Here is a 15,209-nt window from a genome sequence, read left to right as displayed (position 1 = left end):
ACTATGTGACAAGACCCAGGGTAAAGCCCTTGGTCCCCATGAAGGGAGAAAGCTTCATGAGTGGTGGAGCAGTGCTGCAGGTGTCACTCTTCTCCTCCCTATCTAGTCCTCTCTGTCTCTATAGGAAAAAGAAAAAAGAAAAAAGGCTACTGAAAGCAGTGATGTTATCATGTAAGCCTGTAGCCCCAGTGATAACCATGGTGGCAAAAAATAAACAAACAAGGTTCTCTAAGGACATTTTTTTCAATTTTCTCTGAATATAAAGCCTTTACTATCCTTCCAACGTGTCATAGGCAGCATAGTGCTTTTCACTCATATTTTAAATATCTATACACCTGCCTAGTATTATCCTCAAGTTAGTTTTTTTCCAGTGGAGTTTTATACTAACATTATTAGAGGAAACTGAAGAATCCCAAATCCCTATTTCAGCAGCTAGGTATAGAAAGAAAACAACCAATGGGGAGTCGGACAGTAGCGCAGCGAGTTAAGTGCACATGGCGCAAAGCGCAAGGACCTGCGTAAGGATCCCGGTTTGAGCCCCCGGCTCCCCACCTGCAGGGGAGTCGCTTCACAGGCGGTGAAGCAGGTCTGCAGGTGTCTGTCTTTCTCTCCCTCTTTCTCCATTTCTCTCTGTCCTCTCCAACAATGACAACATCAATAACAACCACAACAGTAAAACAACAAGGGCAACAAAAGGGAATAAATAAATATTTCTTTTAAATGATGAAGTGTCAAAAAACAACAATAACAAAAAAAAATGTGTTAACCCTTCTAACAGAGTGAGGGTAAATGCCCCCAAATTCCATAACCTTGTTTACACAAATGAGCTTTCAAATGAGCTTTTCTACCCCCTTTCAACAAAATATGCCTGTGTCCTGGGATCCTCACCTGGTGGATGTCCAAGTCATCTACCCGAATCACCATGCAACTAGAACGTAAGCGGTCCCATGCTGGAGGTCGAAAGGCAGCTTTTTGGCTCTGAGAGGGATTTTTCTCAAGGGGGTTCTTTCGAGGACTGGAGAGAGAATCTGAGTAAAAATAAGAAAGTAAGAATTATTGTTTTTAAATATTTATTTATCTATTAGAGACAGATGAACAGAGAAGAGAGAGGGAATTAAAGAGAGGAAGAGACAGAGAGACACCTGTAGCCCTACTTCACTACTTGTGAAACCTCCCTCTATGGTAGGGAATAAGAACTTGAACCTGGGTCCTGGAACACTTTAATGTGTGAGCTTAATCACATGCACCACCGCCTGGCCCCCAGAAAGTAAGAAATAGGTAAGTAAAAAATCTATAATTATAAATGCTATGTTTAGGAAAGACAGCTTAACACTATCTAGCTCCTAGATGGAACTCAAAAATTGTATTCTATCCTAAGAAACCCAACACATCCATCCAAAAAGATCTGTGTACACATATGTTCTTGGCAGCACAATTTGTAATAGCCAAAACCTGGAAGCAACCCAGGTGTCCAACAACAGATGAGTGGCTGAGCAAGTTGTGGTCTATATACACAATGAAATACTACTCAGCTGTAAAAAATGGTGACTTCACCGTTTTCAGCCGATCTTGGATGGACCTTGAAAAAAATCATGTTGAGTGAAATAAGTCAGAAACAGAAGGCTGAATATGGGATGATCTCACTCTCAGGCAGAAGTTGAAAAACAAGATCAGAAAAGAAAACACAAGTAGAACCTGAAATGGAATTGGTGTATCGCACCAAAGTAAAAGACTTTGGGGTGGATGGCTGGGGAGAATACATGTCCATGAAGGATGATAGATGACATAGTGGGGGTTGTATTGTTAAATGGAAAACTGGGGAATGTTATGCATGTACAAACTATTATATTTACTGTTGAATGTAAAACATTAATTCCCAAAAAAAAAAAAAATTGTATTCTCCTTAAAACACGATCCCTCTTCAAAGTTGTAGCTACCCTTGAGGACTAACAGGACTCTTAAAGAAAAGTCAAGGTGGGGATAAATAGCACAATGGTTATACAATGAGACTCTCATGCCTGAGAGTCCCAGGTTTAAACCCCTGCAACAGCATAAACCAGAGTTAAGCAGTGCTCTGGTAAAAAATAAAATAAAATAAAATAAAATAAAATGAAATGAAATGAGATGAAATGAGATGAAATAAAATAAAATAAAATAAAATAAAATAAAATAAAATAAAATAAAATAAAATAAAGTAAAGTAAAATAAAATAAAATCAAATAGGGACTAGGTGCTGGCGTACCTGGTTGGGTGTACATGTTACAGTGCACAAAAACCCAGGTTCAAGTCCCTAGCCCCCAACTGCAAGGAGAAAGCTTTGCAAGTGATGAAGCAGTGTTTGCAGGTGTCTGCTTTATCTCTCCCTATCTCCCCCTTTCCTTTCAATTTATGGCTGTCTCGATTGATAGCTATCTCTATCAAATAAATAAAGATAAAAATTTTAAGAAAAAATCAGAGATAGGAGGTAGCACACCTGGTTGAGCGCACATGTTGCAGTGCACAAGGACCCAGGTTTGAGTCCCTGGTCCTCACCTGCAGGGGGAAAGCTTTGCGAATGGTGAAGCAGTGTTGCAGGTCTGTCTCTCTCCCTATCACCCCCTTCACTCTTGATTTCTGGCTGTCTCTATCCAATAACTAAATAAAGATAATTAAAAATTTTTTTAAAAAAAGAAAAAATATCACAAATAAATAAGAAAAAGGAAAAGTCACAAGGTCAGACAGTAGCTTACCCTCTAAAGCATTCATTACTACAGTGTATAAGGGCCCGGGTTAAAGCTGTTGGTCTCCACCTACAAAGGGGAAGCTTCACAAGTACTGATGTAAGCCTGAAGATGCTTCTCGTTCTCTCTACCTCTCTATTTCTCTGTCTCTAATCAAAAATCAAAAATAAAATAAGAAGGGGCCCTGGCAGTAGTGTAGCGAGTCAAGCGCACATGGCACAAAGCACAGGGACTGGAATTAGGATCACAGTTCAAGCCCCTGGTTTCCTACCTACAGAGGGGTCAACTTCACAAGCGGTGAAGCAGGTCTGCAGGTCTTTCTCTCCCCCTCTGTCTTCCCCTCCTCTCTTGATTTCTCTCTGTCCCATCCAACAACAGCAATAACAACAATAAAAGCAAGGGTAACAAAATGGGAAAAAAATGGCAGCAGATTCATAGTGCAAGCACTGAACCCCAATGATAACCCTGGAGGCGCTAGAATAGAATAGAATAGAATAGGGAATTGGGCAGTGGCACAGCGGGTCAAGAGCACGCGGGGCAAAGCACAAGGACTGGTGGAAGTATGCCAGTTGGAACCCCCGGCTCCCCACCTGCAGGGGAGTAACATCACACGCAGTGAAGCAGGTCTGCAGGTGTCTATCTTTCTTTCTTTCTTTTTAATTTCTTTTCTTTTTTTTTGATAATTTTTTATTTTAATTAACTAATTTATTTATTCCCTTTTGTTGCCCTTGTTGTTTACTGTTGTTGTTATTGATGTCATCGTTGTTGGATAGGACAGAGAGAAATGGAGAGAGGAGGGGAAGACAGAGAGGGGGAGAGAAAGACAGACACCTGCAGACCTGCTTCACTGCCTGTGAAGTGACTCCCTTGCAGGTGGGGAGCCGGGGGCTCGAACCGGGATCCTTCCGCCAGTCCTTGTGCTTTGCGCCACCTGCGCTTAACCCGCTGCGCTACCACCCGACTCCCAGGTGTCTATCTTTCTATCCCCCTGTCTTCGCCTCCTCTCTCCATTTCTCTCTGTCCTATCTTACAATAACGACATCAATAACAACAACAATAACTACAACAATAAAAAAGGCAACAAAAAAGGGAAAATAAATAAATTTATAAAAAAATAAAATAATTAAGAAAAAGCACTCATAGGTCTCTCCATGGGATAAAGCTAGGATAATCAGAAGCATGTTAGCACACTTAGCTAGGGACAGAGTATTATTTCCACTTAACATAGAAAAGTAAATGGCAAGAGGCTAAGCAGTGGGAGTCCTCTAGTCCCTCACAACCAACCTGCTTTCCTCCGGAAAGGAGAGTCCACACCCAGGTGCCAAGGCGGTTTCAGACCTGTCTCCTCGTGCCACTTTTCCATTTTACTCTGAAATTCCATCACCAGCTTCTGGGCCCACTGTTCTCGAGTCTCCATGGCCTCACAGTATTGAACCCAATGTTTGCAGCTATCACCTGTGCAGCAAAGAAGCAAAACATTTTAGTCCAAAGTCATGAACCAATATTGCATTTTTTTTCCCACCAGTCTAGTCATAGTTCAGATTCTATCCCCTACTTACCATCCAAGATTCTGTAGGATAAATTAAAACTATTCAGGCTTAAGCTCTTTTGAATTTCAAATATGATATTCCCCTATAGTACCCTAAAAGGTCAGTTGTTGCCTTCTGTCATCTTTACCCCCTAGAAGCAAGAGGGTCTAAAACTAGTAAGAACAAGAAAAAAGGAGGAACAAAAAAGTTGAATTTAAACCAACATCTTCGAAACTGCCTTCCTTGCTTCCTCTCACTAGTGACAAGGAATCATTAGGGATGGATACTATAAATTTCCAAAAACTGTCTTCTTGAAGTGGGCTGTTCCTAACACTTCTGCTGTAGTCTCTGGTACCATTCTTCTGGGAAGTCAGGGAAGAACCCAGAAATCTGACTTGAATACCAGAGCCATGCTAGAACCACACTATGCTAGAACCACACTATATTCTAGCCATGCTAGAACCACACTATGCTAGAACCACACTATATTCTAGCCATGCTAAAACCATTTTTTTCCATTAAAAAATTTCCTACCTGCCCAGTGGAAAGGGTAATAGTCAAATGCCATCTTGCGGAAGGTAAGCTGCATGGCACCACCCATGAGTCTGTTTGAAGAGACATCTATAAAAGAAAAATAATGGTAAGTAGCAGAAGACGAAATTAAGAATCCTAATCCTCTACCTACAAGTGGGTGGGGGTATAGCATAGTGGTTATGCAGAAACTCTCATGCCTGAGGCTCCAAAGACTCAGCTTTAATCCCCTACACCATAAACCAGAGCTGAGGAGTACTCCGGTAAAAATGATTAATTAACTAACTAAAAACCCTTTGAGGCATTGGAAAGTTCTCTTCAGGATCAGTTCCTAAGGCTAGTTGTTTCACAATACATCTGAAAGGCCAAAATGTCAGGTGGTTTACAAGACTAAGGCTACCTCTTTCAAACTGAAAGTCATGAAGTCATGGATGTGCTCTAAGACATTAAAAAAATAGTAGTAGTAAAGTATATTCCACCCAATGAGAAGCCATCTAAATACATCAAACTTCTACTGAAAGAGCTACAGCAATATATTAACAGGAACACAATCATAGTAGGGGACTTCAACACCCCACTATCTCAACTTGACAGATCATCCAGGCAGAAAATCAGTAAAGACATAAGGGAGCTAAATGAAGAGATAGATAAACTAGAACTATTGGACATTTTCAGAGGCATTCATCCCAAGAAACTGGAATACACATTTTACTCAAATCCACATGGATCATTCTCAAGAATAGACCATATGTTAGGCCACAAAGACAGCATCAGCCTATTCAAGAGCACTGAAATCATCCCAAGCATCTTCTCAGACCACAGTGGAATTAAACTAACACTTAACAATCAACAAAAGATTAGTAACAGTGCCAAAATGTGGAAGCTCAACAGTACACTTCTTAACAACTTCTGGGTCAAAGAGGAAATCAAGGAAGAAATCAAAATGTTTCAAGAGTTCAATGAAAATGAAGACACAAGCTATCAAAATATTTGGGACACAGCTAAAGCAGTCCTAAGAGGGAAGTTCATAGCTATACAAGCACACATTAGGAAACAAGAAAAGGCACAAATAAACAGCCTGATTGCACATCTTAAAGACCTAGAAGAAGAACAACAAAGGAATCCTAAAGCAACCAGAAGGACAGAAATTACTAAAGTTAGAGCAGAAATGAATAACATTGAGAATAGGAAAACCATACAAAAGATCAATGAAAGTAAATGTTGGTTCTTCAAAAGAGTAAACAAAATCAACAAACCTTTAGCCAGACTCACAAAACAAAAAAGGGAGAAGACCCAAATAAATCGGATAGTAAATGAAAGAGGAGAAATCACAACAGACACTGTAGAAATTCAACATATCATGCGAGGCTTCTATGAACAACTATATGCCACCAAGCTAGAGAACCTGGAAGAAATGAATGATTTCCTAGATACCTACCAACTTCCAAAACTAAGTAAAGAGGAAGTGGATAACATGAACAGGCCCATCACAGCTAATGAAATTGAAACAGTTATCAAAAATCTTCCCAAAAATAAAAGTCCTGGACCAGATGGTTTTACAAATGAATTCTACAAAACTTTCAAAGAAGAACTAATACCTCTACTTTTAAAAGTCTTCCAGAAGATTGAAGACACTGGAATACTCCCTGCCAGCTTCTATGAAGCCAACATCACTCTGATATCAAAAGCAGACAGGGACACAACCAAAAAAGAAAACTACAGACCAATATCTCTGATGAACATAGATGCGAAAATATTGAACAAAATTCTAGCCAACCGGATACAGCAGTATATCAAAAAAATTGTTCATCATGACCAAGTGGGGTTTATCCCAGGCATGCAAGGTTGGTTTAATATACGTAAATCAATCAATGTGATCCACCACATCAACAAAAGCAAGACCAAAAACCACATGGTCATATCAATAGATGCAGAGAAAGCCTTTGACAAAATACAACATCCCTTTATGATCAAAACACTACAAAAAATAGGAATAGATGGAAAATTCCTGAAGATAGTGGAGTCTATATATAGCAAACCTACAGCCAACATCATACTCAATGGTGAAAAACTGGAAGCATTTCCCCTCAGATCAGGTACGAGACAGGGCTGCCCACTATCACCATTACTATTCAACATAGTGTTGGAAGTTCTTGCCATAGCAATCAGGCAGGAGCAAGGAATTAAAGGCATACAGATTGGAAGAGAAGAAGTCAAACTCTCCTTATTTGCAGATGACATGATAGTATACATGGAAAAACCTAAGGAATCCAGCAAGAAGCTTTAGGAAATCATCAGGCAATACAGTAATGTGTCAGGCTATAAAATTAACATTCAAAAGTCAGTGGCATTCCTCTATGCAAACACTAAGTTAGAAGAAATTGAAATCCAGAAATCAGTTCCTTTTTCTATAGCAACAAAAACAATAAAATATCTAGGAATAAACCTAACCAAAGAAGTGAAAGACTTGTATACTGAAAATTATGAGTCACTACTCAAAGAAATTGAAAAAGACACAAAGAAGTGGAAAGATATTCCATGTTCATGGGTTGGAAGAATTAACATCATCAAAATGAATATATTACCCAGAGCCATCTACAAATTTAATGCTATCCCCATCAAGATCCCAAGCACATTTTTTAGGAGAATAGAAAAAATGCTACAAATGTTTATCTGGAACCAGAAAAGACCTAGAATTGCCAAAACAATCTTGAGAAAAAAGAACAGAACTGGAGGCATCACACTCCCAGATCTCAAACTGTATTATAGGGCCATTGTCATCAAAACTGGAACATGAACAGACACACTGACCAGTGGAATAGAATTGAGAGCCCAGAAATGAGGCCCCACACCTATGGACATCTAATCTTTGACAAAGGGGCCCAGACTATTATATGGGGGAAGCAGAGTCTCTTCAACAAATGGTGTTGGAAACAATGGGTTGAAACATGCAGAAGAATGAAACTGAATCACTGTATTTCACCAAATACAAAAGTAAATTCCAAGTGGATCAAGGACTTGGATGTTAGACCAGAAACAATCAGATACTTAGAGGAAAATATTGGCAGAATTTTTTCCGCATACATTTTAAAGACATTTTCAATGAAACGAATCCAATTACAAGGAAGACTAAGGCAAGTATAAACCTATGGGACTACATCAAATTAAAAAGCTTCTTCACAGCAAAAGAAACCACTACTCAAACCAAGAGACCCCTCACAGAATGGGAGAAGATCTTTACATGTCATACATCAGATAAGAGTTTAATAACCAACATATATAAAGAGCTTGCCAGACTCAACAACAAGACAACAAATAACCCCATCCAAAAATGGGGGGAGGACTTGGACAGAATATTCACCACAGAAGAGATCCAAAAGGCCGAGAAACACATGAAAAAAAATGCTCCAAGTCTCTGATTGTCAGAGAAATGCAAATCAAGACAACAATGAGATATCACTTCACTCCTGTGAGAATGTCACACATCAGAAAAGGTAACAGCAGCAAATGCTGGAGAGGGTGTGGGGTCAAAGGAACCCTCCTGCACTGCTGGTGGGAATGTCAATTGGTCCAACCTCTGTGGAGAACAGTCTGGAGAACTCTCCGAAGGCTAGAAATGGACCTACCCTATGACCCTGCAATTCCCCTCCTGGGGATATATCCTAAGGAACCCAACACATCGATCCAAAAAGATCTGTGTACACATATGTTCTTGGCAGCATAATTTGTAATAGCCAAAACCTGGAAGCAACCCAGGTGTCCAACAACAGATGAGTGGTTGAGCATGTTGTGGTATATATACACAATGGAATACTACTCAGCTGTAAAAAATGGTGACTTCACCGTTTTCAGCCGATCTTGGATGGACCTTGAAAAAATCATGTTGAGTGAAATAAGTCAGAAACAGAAGGATGAATATGGGATGATCTCACTCTCAGGCCGAAGTTGAAAAACAAGACCAGAAAAGAAAACACAAGTCGAACCTGAAATGGAATTGGAGTATTACACCAAAGTAAAAGACTCTGGGGTGGGTGGGTGGGTGGGTGGGGAGAATACAGGTCCATGAAAAATGATGAATGAAATAGTGGGGGTTGTATTGTTAAATGGGAATCTGGGGAATGTTATGCATGTAAAAAAAAAAAAAGAAGTAGAAACGCAAAGCAGAAATTGACTGAGTTTGGAGTATGGCACCAAAGTAAGAAAGCAGAAGTACACTAGAGTTTGCAGTGAGTACCTCCCTAATACTTCCTCTCCACTTTTCCAAGCTTTGGATCCATGATTGCTCAACAATTTGTTTGGCTTTGTATATTAACTCTCTTTTCAGTCACCAGGTTCCAGGTGTCATCAGGATGCCGGCCAGACTTCCCTGGATTGAAGACCCCACCAATATGTCCTGGAGCTCAGCTTCCCCAGAGACCCACCCTACTAGGGAAAGAGAGAGGCAGACTGGAAGTATGGACCGACCAGTCAACGCCCATGTTCCGCGGGGAAGCAATTACAGAAGCCAGACCTTCTACCTTCTGCAACCCACAATGACCCTGGGTCCATGCTCCCAGAGGGATAGAGAATGGGAAAGCTATCGGGGGAGGGGGTGGGATATGGAGATTGGGTGGTGGGAATTGTGTGGAGTTGTACCCCTCCAACCCTATGGTTTTGTTAATTAATCCTTTCTTAAATAAAAAAAAATAAAAAAAATAATAATAAAGTATATTCCATTGTCTCTAAATGGCTGCCAGATTTCTAGAAAGGCAAAAGAACTATAGGGCTAAAAGGCAACTCACAAGTAGTATGCATGCTTTGTCTGAGCCCTGGCACCACATGGGAATGCCACAGTACCAGTACCAGGGTAGGCTTCAGTACTATGCAAGACCGTAGGTGGAGAGAGAGGAGAAGAAAGAGGAGGGAGGGGAGGGAGGAGGAGAAGCAGGAGGAGGAGGAGGGGAAGCAGGAGGAGGGGGGAGGAGGAGGGAAAGGAAGAGGGAGAAGGAGGAGGAGGAGAAAGAGGAGGAGAAGGAGAAGAGGAAGAAGAGGAAGAGGAAGAAAGGAGAGGAGGATGAGGAGAATCAATTTTTAGGATTCAGTAATTCAAAACCTAGGTATCCCAGATACTGCCAGAATGTGTAATATCCTAGATATACACTACAACCTTGACTGATTGGTCCTTACATACTTTTTTTTTTTAATTGCCATCAGGGTTAACCCTGGGACTTGACACCTGGATTTTTACTTTATTTTTCATTCTGTTTTTTTAAACAGTTTTTAAAAATATTTATTTATTCCCTTTTGTTGCCCTTGTTGTTATAGCCTTGTTATGGTTATTATTGTTGCTGATGTTGCTTGTTGTTGGACAGGACAGAGAGAAATGGAGAGAGGAGGGGAAGACAGAGAGGGGGAGAGAAAGACAGACACCTGCAGAACTGCTTCACCACCTGTGAAGCAACTCTCCTGCAGGTGGGGAGCCGAGGGCTCGAACCAGGATCCAAACGCTGGTCCTTGCACTTTGCGCCATGTGCACTTAACCCGCTGAGATACCACTGACTCTCTTATTCTCTTTATTTGATAGGATAGAGAGAAATTGAGAGGGGAGGGGGAACAGATCGGGAGAGAGAAAGAGACACCTGCAGCACTGTTTTACTGCTCATGAAATTTGCTCCCTGCAAGTGGGGTTGGGGGGAGCATTAAACCCAGGTCCTTGCACATAGTAGTGTGTCTGCTCAACTGGATGTACCACCACTGGTGCCCTCCCTCCCTACCACCCCACCCTCTCGATTTCTGGCTGACAAGCAATTCTTTACACTAATGACAACAACAAAAAGCACTGTTACAGCCAAGCTGAGGCCTAAGGGATACCTAAGACTAAGGGAAACCAATCAAAGTACCTCATTGTGTCTCTGGAAAAAAGACTTTATCTTCAAAGTTATTTTAGGGCTGAAGACAGTAAAAGACCACCCAGCCCAAGCTCAGACCTCATAGGGTACCTGGCTCTCGGGACTGGCTATCATCACAGATGTGCAGGTCCAGGCGGGAGATGAGCAAATGGTAGGAAGACTCTTTCACATCAAATTTCTCGAAGTACTGGCTGAGACGGCTGCTGCTGCTGTTGCTGCTACTGCTGCTGCTACTGCTGCTGCCCTGGCTGCCACCAAATGCCTGGGCCCAGGACTGCTGGGCACTAGAAGCAGGTGGAGTGATCTACATGTAAGAAAGAAAAAAATAAGAAGTCCAGCCACTGAGAGAACCCCCAAGCTTTTGGTAAAATCTAGCCTAGGTTTAAGAGTGATCATTTAGAAAGATCCTCCTTTCATAATTAACTCACTTAGGCCTGTCCTACCAAAGTAACTCAAACTGCAAAACAAGTTATTATAATTAGTATAGTAACAGTTCAAGTACTATCCTTGACCTATGAGCTCATATATCCCAGGACTTAGCTGACTGATGCTAAAGTACCACATACAGGAAGTTTATCCTCAGCACCCTCTTTTAGTACAGATTGTTTAGATGTCTATTCTTTCTGTTCTCATGACTTAATGTTTACCTTTATTATAGCACTTGTAATAATTTTCTACAGTGATATTTCAAAATAAGAGTTCCAAGAATAGGAATAAGAGGTTTACTCCTTTCCAGTAACTGCCATTATATAACGGATATACTGGGGGAACCAATAAACAGAATTAAATGAATGAAATAGAGACACTGGCAAAACTAATGTACATCCTCAAGAAAATGACAAACTGCCAAATAAAGTCTATATATCACCAATACTGGTACTCATTAGATGCTACCTACCAACTCCCCAGTCCCACAAAGGGTGACTGTTTCTGTCACTAACCTGTACAGGTTCAGGAGCCATGCTCTTTCTCTGCTGGGCTGACTTCTCCATAGCTTCACTCAGTGACTCTGCATACTTCATCATAGCCTTGAGCTGTGAGTCAGTTAGCACCCAGAGCAGGTCATCCAATAGGAACATCAGCTTGGAGGCTACCACATTGCAATCTTTGGTCTAAAGGGCCACAAAGAACACAGGGTTCAACATCTGGTCTCTCTCAAGTCCTCAAAGCGACTACTGTCTAATCAATTTCACAGACAATTTTTCAATCTCCAATATATGAAAAGAGTATCAAGCACTTTGAAGAGTCAACATTTTACAAAATTACTATTGTTTTCTCTGTTTAACAAGAAACATGTATGTCAACTGCCACTCCCTATATATGGGTAAAAAGTGTGGTTTCCAAAATTAAGATGACAGGAAGGTGGAAATTTCCTTACTGGTAGATTCTGTGCAACACTGAATTACAGGTCCTCCCCTTTCAACTGTCATTTCAGGAGCCAATTACATTCCAAAAAAAGGAATACAAACTCCCACGATATCTAAGAGAATAAAAGATGGACATTTTCAGGCCATGGATATTGTTAGTGATAGAGTGCACAACTCACATGTGTGAGACCCTAAGTTTGATCCCTGGCATAGGGGTTAGAGAAGGGGACATTGTTATGAGGACAGAGAAAAACTCACTCTTCTCTTGAGGGCTATTTGGATCCTGCCTTGGTTGGTAATAAGCCTCAGTGGAGTGGTAACTGGGTCTTGATCACCATTGTCCGTTGCATCTGCTTCAATCCGAAGAGTTTGCCAAGTTATTTCCTTAAATGTTAAAACCTGGAAGGAGAATAAAAAAACTCCCTTAATTCTGTGAATGAAATTAAAAAGGTAGGAAGTTCAAAGGAAAAGCCTGACAAAGTACAGACCCCTCCCATTCTCAATTGAGAGACACCAAGAGAAGCCAGTGGGTTAAAGAGTCATAATCGAGGAGATACATCAGTAGCATAGTAACAGAAAGGATTCGTGGGTCCCTAAGAAATGGAATAGTGGAGTCGGGTGGTAGCGCAGCGGGTTAAGTGCACATGGTGCAGAGCGCAAGGACCAGCTTAAGTAACCTGGTTCGAGCCCCCGGCTCCTCACCTACAGGGGAGTCGCTTCACAGGCAGTGAAGCAGGTCTGCAGGTATCTATCTTTCTCTCCCCCTCTCTATTTCTCTCTGTCCTACCTAACAATGACAACATCAATAACTACAACAATGAAAAACAACAAGGGCAACAAAAGGGAAAATAAATAATTTTTTTTTTTTTTTAAAGAACTGGAATAGGTGGTGTTTGAAGAAATCTCGGGGCCAGGTGGTGGCACACGTGGTTGAGCACACATTATAATGCACAAGGTTTAAGCCCCCAGTTCCCACCTGCAGGGAGGAAAGCTTTGTGAGTAATGAAGCAGTGTTGCAGGTATCTCTCTGTCTCTCTCCCTCTCTATAACCCCTACCCTCTCAATTTCTGGCTGTCTGTATCCAATAAATAAATAAAGATAATAAAACAAATTTAAAAAAAATCTCCACAACAGAACTATTTTCCTTTAAAAACTGAGCCCTACATTGAATTCTCCCCTCCTCTTGTGATGTCAGTCACCTCTCCTCGGCGGGGATCAGTGATGCGGGTTAGGCGAAGGTCACTCTGCTGCCAGTTGGGATTGACACTATAGCCCTGGAGCTGCCACAATTCAAAAGAGGCGTGGAAGGCTTTGGAGTGAATCTTGATGGTGATAGAATTGACGATGATGAACATTCCTTCCACCACCTTCTCAGCAAAGCCATACTCACTACAACAAATGAGGCAGACCGAAAATCAGAATGTGAGACTTTAGGCAGTCTTTATACTGGAAGACATCAGATACTAAGCATATCAAGGTGCGTGTGAGTGATTTTTTTCTTTTTTTTTTTTTTTTTTTGCTTGCAGGGTTATCACTGGAGCTCCGTGCCTGCACTATAAATCCACTGTTCCTGAAGGCTACTTTTTCCCTTTTGTTGCCCTTGTTGTTGGATAGGACAGAGAGAAATTGAGAAAGGAAGGGAAGACAGAAAGGGGGAGAGAAAGATAAGACACCTGCAGACCTGCTTCACTATCTGTGAAACGAACTCTCTAAAGGTGGGGAGCCGGGGGCTCAAACTAGGATCCTTAGACCTGTCCTTGCACTTCCCACCATGTGCACTTAACCCACTGTGCCACCACCTGACCCCCATGATTTTTGCTTTATTTTCTCTCCTAGTTCTGCTTAACTTTGAGAGACAAAGAGACTAAAATACTTCTCCCCTCAGGCATATGGCAGTGCCAGGAATGTGGGGGCCTCAGGCATGCAGTTCTTTTGTTCTAACACAGAAATATCTCCCCACTGCTCCCTACTTCCTATTTTAATGTGGTACCAAGGAATGAACTTGGGTCCTCAAGCATGTATGATAGTAGTGGTGGCCTCTCCTAATCCTTTTTTTTTCTTTTCTTTCACATTTTCATTAGAGGCAGAGAGAGAGAAATGAAAGTCAACAACATTTTTCTTTTCTTTTTTTGTCATCAGGATTACTGTTAGTGCTGGCACAACAAATCCACCAATGAGTTCCCAGAAGTCCTTCCCCCCCCTTTCTTTCTTGTATTTGATAAGATAGAGAGTAACTGTGGGGAGAGGGCAGAGAGAAAGAGAGAAAAAAAACAGCTGCAGTACTGCTTCACTACTCATGAAGCTTCCTCCACAGGTAGGGATCAGGGGCTCGAACCCAGGTCCTTGCATATGGTAACATGCACCCAATCAGGTGCACAACCACCTAGCTCCCATCAACAACTTTTCTATATTTCACCAACCCAATCATACTAATAAAATAAAAATTTACAATGAAAAAATTAGGCTAGGGACCGGTGGGCACACCTGGTTGAGTGCACATAATGCACAAGGACCAGGGTTCAAGCCCTCAGTCCCCACCTGCAGGGGGAAAGCTTTTCAAGTGGTGAAGCAGGGCTGCAGGTGTCTCTCTGTCTCTCTCCCTATCAACCCCTTCCCTCTCAATTTCTGGCTGTCTACTCAATAAATAAAGATAATAAAAAGAAAAAAAAATTTTAGTTGGGCTAGAGTGGTCCGAGAGGTGGTGCAGTAGACTCTCAAGCACAAGCAGCACATGTACCAGAGTGATGTCTGATTCTTTCTTTCTCTCTCTTTCTCTCTCTCTCTCTCTTCCTATCCCTCTCATTGATAAGTAAATAAAATATTAAAAAAAAAAAACTGGGCTGGACTGGCTCAGCAATGAGTATATAATGAGTATGCATGTATATAATCAGAGTTCATTCACTAGCACTATATTAAAAAAAAGAGAGAAGAGTAGTTAGGATTCAGTCCCTAGCAGAAGATATACCAGACTAATGCTCTGGTTCTCTCTCATTCTCTGACTAAATAAGTAAATCTTTTTGGGAATTTGGAACCGCAGGCATAAGAGTCTTTTTACATAGCCATTAAACTATCTATCCCCACCCAAGTAAATCTTTTTTTAAGAAAGGATGCCTAAAAACAATCTCTCTCTTACTGAAAAGAATAAATTTTAAGGGTCAGTGAAATAGCTTGGAT

At 41.2% G+C, this 15,209-nt stretch overlaps 1 protein-coding gene across 2 annotated transcripts in view; it reads right to left on the bottom strand.

Annotated features, from left to right (window-relative positions):
* BLTP3A (bridge-like lipid transfer protein family member 3A) overlaps positions 1 to 15,209 on the bottom strand; it is an 85,494-nt gene that overhangs the window by 22,258 nt on the left and 48,027 nt on the right. Inside the window, exons 5-11 of one of the 2 annotated variants that reach the window (XM_060189647.1) lie at positions 13,235 to 13,424; positions 12,294 to 12,434; positions 11,610 to 11,780; positions 10,759 to 10,972; positions 4,784 to 4,870; positions 4,005 to 4,175; positions 889 to 1,028 (exon numbers count right to left, since the gene is read on the bottom strand). In XM_060189647.1, coding sequence (XP_060045630.1) covers positions 889 to 1,028; positions 4,005 to 4,175; positions 4,784 to 4,870; positions 10,759 to 10,972; positions 11,610 to 11,780; positions 12,294 to 12,434; positions 13,235 to 13,424 — 1,114 coding nt within the window. Of the gene's footprint in view, positions 1 to 888; positions 1,029 to 4,004; positions 4,176 to 4,783; positions 4,871 to 10,758; positions 10,973 to 11,609; positions 11,781 to 12,046; positions 12,149 to 12,293; positions 12,435 to 13,234; positions 13,425 to 15,209 lie in introns of those variants that run through there. The other variant, XM_060189648.1, reaches the window with a different exon arrangement.

The sequence above is a fragment of the Erinaceus europaeus genome, chromosome 4 (genome assembly GCF_950295315.1).
Source record: "Erinaceus europaeus chromosome 4, mEriEur2.1, whole genome shotgun sequence".
NCBI classification, from domain to species: domain Eukaryota; kingdom Metazoa; phylum Chordata; class Mammalia; order Eulipotyphla; family Erinaceidae; genus Erinaceus; species Erinaceus europaeus.
Note: the sequence above shows the minus strand (reverse complement) of the source record. Positions and strands in the feature narration are given on the sequence as shown.